Source organism: Chrysemys picta, unplaced genomic scaffold (genome assembly GCF_011386835.1).
Source record: "Chrysemys picta bellii isolate R12L10 unplaced genomic scaffold, ASM1138683v2 scaf3423, whole genome shotgun sequence".
In the NCBI taxonomy this organism is placed as follows: domain Eukaryota; kingdom Metazoa; phylum Chordata; order Testudines; family Emydidae; genus Chrysemys; species Chrysemys picta.
Window position 1 is genome coordinate 1548 of NW_027056125.1, and position 4453 is coordinate 6000.

The 4453-nt window shown below is 48.7% G+C and overlaps 1 protein-coding gene across 1 annotated transcript; it reads right to left on the reverse strand.

Moving 5' to 3' along the window:
• Positions 1-591: 591 nt before the first annotated feature.
• LOC135980456 (uncharacterized) lies at positions 592-2712 on the reverse strand. The gene is made up of 2 exons (XM_065580441.1): positions 2166-2712; positions 592-1097 (listed from the first exon to the last, which is right to left on the reverse strand). Exons 1-2 carry the CDS (start codon positions 2710-2712, stop codon positions 592-594), a joined length of 1053 nt encoding a protein of 350 aa, XP_065436513.1.
• Positions 2713-4453: the final 1741 nt, after the last annotated feature.

Below are 4453 nucleotides of genomic sequence, written 5' to 3' on the forward strand. Positions count from 1 at the left end.
GGCTCATGAAGCCGTACACAGGCAGCCTGGACAGGAGTCAGGAGCTGTTTAACTACAGGCTAAGCAAGTGCAGAATGGTGGTAGAATGTGCATTTGGCCGTTTAAAAGGTCGCTGGCGATCATTATTGACTCGCTCTGACCTCAGCCAAAGAAATCTCCCCATTGTTATTTCTGCTTGCTGTGAGCTCCACAATCTCTGTGAAAGTAAGGGGGAGACCTTTATGGCGGGGTGGGAGGCTGAGGCAAATCGCCTGGCTGCTGATTACGCGCAGCCAGACACCAGGGCGATTAGAAGAGCACACCAGGAAGCGCTGTGCATCAGAGAAGCTTTAAAAACCAGTTTCATGACTGGCCAGGCTACAGTGTGAAATATCTGTTTGTTTATCCTTCATGAAAACCCGCCCCCTTTATTGACTGATTTTCTGTAAGGAACCCACCCTCCCCCTTCCCCCAGCTTTCTTTCAAACCAAATAAAGTCACTATCGTTTAAAAATTATTTATTCTTTATTAATAGATTAGAAAAAGAGGGAGGGAACCCGGGTGGTATTTGGGAGGAGGATTGCTGGGAAGGAAAAAGCCACAAAGAAAAGGTTAAAAAAATGACAGCCTTTTGCTTGGGCTGTCTACTGGGGTGGAATGGGAAGGTGTACGGAGCCTCCCCCCCCCCCCCCCCCCCCCCGCGTTCTTACACGTCTGGGTGAGGAGGATACGGAACATGGGGAGGGGGGAGGGTGGAACGGGCTGAAGCGGCAGTCTGTTTTCCAGCAGCCGTTCCTGAAGCTCCACCAGACGCCGGAGCATGTCTGTTTGCTCACGCAGCAGCCCCAGCGTTGCATCCTGCCTCCTCTGGTCTTCCTGCCGCCACCTCTCATCTCGAGCGTCCCTCCTGTCCTCACGTTGGTCCCTCCTGTCCTCACGTTCACTGGCTTCTTTCCTATACTTTGAAACTGTTTCCTTCCACTCATTCAGATGAGCTCTGTCACTGCGGCTGGATTCCATAATTTCAGAAAACATCTCGTCTCGCGTTCTCTTCTTACGACGCCTTATCTGTGATAACCTTCGGGATGGAGGAGGGAGGCTTGAGGAATTTGCAGCTGCTGTAGGGAGGGGAAAAAAGAGAGACTTGTTTAAAAAGCTACGTTTTGCAGAACAATGCTTATACTCTTTCACGGTGACCAACACTATTCACATTACATAGCACATGTGATTTCTGTGCAAGGTCGCATTTTGCCTCTTAATGCTGAGTGCCTGTGGCTTTGCTGCTAGAGATCACAGGTCTGGGCAACAGAATTCAGCTTGCATGCGGCCATGGTAAGCCATTGTTTTACAGCTTCTGCGCCCTCCTTTCCCACATACCAGGCATAGCCTGTAGAGTGCTGCGGTTTTTCTGTTAACATTCAGCAGCAGCAGAAAACAAACTAACCACCCCCCCCTCGCCATGAATTCTCTGGGATGATCGCTGTACCCCTCCCCCCCACCGCGTGGCTGGTATCAGGGAAGATCCCTGCAGGCACCAAACTAACCACCACCCCCCCCGCCGCCGCCCCCCTCCCGCCATGAATTCTCTGGGATGATCACGGTACCCCTCCCCCCACCGCGTGGCTGGTAACAGGGAAGATCCCTGCTAGCCAAACGCGAAAAACTCAGGGCCAATTTCCCATCTGCGCTTGGCTAACTGCAGGGAAGGATTTATATTCCGCCACAGGCAAACAGCCCAGTAGGAACGGCCACCTCTGTCCCCTTAATTAAGTTCCCGTATTTCAACCAGGTTACCAGGAGTGATATCACTCTCCTGAGGATTACACAGCAAGATAAAGAACGGATGTTGCTTGAATGCCAGCAAACACCGGGACCATACGCTGCCAGGTTTTGTCAGGCAATGATACCAGATTACTTGCTGCAAGCATGGCGTGGTCAAGTGTCCTACCATGGAGGAGGGAATAAGGATGCACTGCCCAGAAACCTTGTGGCAAGGCTTTTGGAGTACCTCCAGGAGAGCTTCATGGAGATGTCCCTGGAGGATTTCCGCTCCATCCCCAGACACGTTAACAAACTTTTCCAGTAGCTGAACTGACCGCGAATGCATCCCAAGTCCTCAGGGCAAAGTAATCATTAAAAACCGTTTGCTTTTAAAACAAGTTTTATATTTTAAAAGGTAAACTCACCTGAGGTCCCTTCCATGGGGTCAGAGTCTTGGGTACTGGCTTGGGAGGCTTGGGAGGGTACTTCAGTCAGGGTGAGAAAAAGATCCTGGCTGTTGGGGAGAACGGAGTGCTGTGTGCTCTCTGAAAGCTCATCCTCCTCCTCCTCCTCCTCCTCTCCCCCATCGGCAGAATCCTCAGGCGTCGCTGATGAGACTATCCCTGACCCAGAATCCACGATCACAGGTGGGGTAGTGGTGGCAGCCCCCCCTAGAATTGCATGCAGCTCGGCGTAGAAGCGGCATGTCCGCGGCTCTGACCCGGAGCGACCGTTTGCCTCCTTTGTTTTTTGATAGGCTTGTCTGAGCTCCTTGACTTTCACGCGGCACTGCTCAGAGTCCCTATTGTGGCCTCTCTCCATCATGCCCTTGGAAATTTTTTCAAAAGTTTTTGCATTTCGTCTTTTAGAACGAAGTTCTGCAAGCACTGAATCCTCTCCCCATACAGCGATCAGATCCAGTACCTCCCTCACGGTCCATGCTGGTGCTCTTTTTCGATTATCAGCCTGCATGGTTACCTGTGCTGATGAGCTATCTGTGGTTACCTGTGCTCTCCACGCTGGGCAAACAGGAAATGAAATTCAAATGTTCGCGGGGCTTTTCCTGTCTACCTGGCCAGTGCATCCGAGTTTAGATTGCTGTCCAGAGCGGTCACAATGATGCACTGTGGGATAGCTCCCGGAGGCCAATACCATCGAATTGCGGCCACACTATCCCTAATTCGAAATGTTAAAATCAATTTTGGCGCTACTCCGCTCGTCGGGGTGGAGTACAGAAATCGATTTAAAGGGCCCTTTACATCGAAATAAATAGCGTCGTTGTGTGGACGGTTGCAGGGTAAATTCGAATTAAAGCTGATAAATCCGAATTAAAGTCGTAGTGTAGACCAGGCCTAACTCTGGCTCTCCAGGCCTTTGCATAGGATAACAAATTCAATAGTCTTGCCCCTGCCACACATCCGTGTCCTCCTATGCACCAGTCTACTCAGGCCTAATTCAGAGACCACCTCCCTAGAGGGGGAGAACCCCTCTATTTTTAATGAGCAAGTGCAAGACTTCACTGGCATGGACATCACAAACGAAGGTGGGGAGCAATAAGGATTTAACTGTTCTGAGTTCTTGCTTTTAAATACGCTACCTAAATAATAACACAGATAGACGTTTAATCCTGACCTTGGTGCACACCGCTACAGGAAATTCCTATTAACGTAATGAGAGTTAAGCCCCTGCATGGAGAGAGGAATAGCCCCGTATTGTTTCATTGTCTTGCAAAGCCTTGTGAGCCTTCAGTCTGTGAGCTGATTGCATGGAACACCTTTCTTTAGTAACACATTACAGTGATGATCCTGTTAGTTAATGCTGGGTTTTCACAGGAAATCCTATAGAAGCACTGTCTGTCTGACAGCCACCTTGTATCATGAGGCCCTCCTTGCTATTCGTGTCACCACAACCCAGTAGCCATTATTTGAAAGAGTTGCACTTTTGTTTAAACTGAGGATCTTGTAGCCATCTTTTTATTGTTTGGCGTTTCAGCTCCTGTAACTGGGTTTTAGAAGATTATTCTGGCAGTTCTAATTCCCGGACAAGTGAGTTTTGAATGAAAATCATTAAAACTTCCCCAAGCCCCAGCTTCCAACCAAATTAAAATAACCTATTACTCAACTGGTGTTCGAGAGAGAGAGACTTGTTTCCCAATATAGTCAGGTCTTGCTCTAGACAATAGTGAAATCTAGCATAGGAAAGCTTTCAGTCCTAGATGAATTGCTGAGCATTTAATGTAACCTTTGTAAATGGCAGACTGTGATTAAAAATTAGTTTGGTAGCCTCTTCCATCAAACACAAGAAACGCATGGTAATCTGTCTTGCTCTGAAGGTGAGCTCTCTGGAAGGAGGGCCTTCTCAGGAGGCAGCTGAACAGAGAGAATTGACGCTCTTCGTGTAGATAATACAGTCTCAAATATTGAAAGCTCCTTGGAGCAGTGACCTGTTTATGAAACAGTAACACTCAGCAATTGCTGGATAGAGGCCAGGCCGGGCAATGTGCCAAATGCTCTCAACTCAGCTTTTGTACCTGGGAGGGTGCGGTGGTGGTGATCTAGTGCTGGCTTTTCCCCATCTCTTCCTTCTAAATGTCACGTAGGAAGATACATCACTATAGGAATAATCATTGTTGGGGTCTCTGCGAGTTATGTGGTGTCCCATGTGCTTTCGGGAGTGGAGAATGCATGAAATTTTTTTTTTTTTTTTTAAGACC

Coding starts and splice junctions, on each gene's coding strand:
- LOC135980456 (XM_065580441.1), bottom strand. CDS start 2,712: ATGCAGGCTGATAATCGAAAAAGAGCACCAGCATGGACCGTGAGGGAG. Junction 1,098..2,165: donor CCCCATGGAAGGGACCTCAG/GTGAGTTTACCT, acceptor CCCTCCCTACAG/CAGCTGCAAATTCCTCAAGC.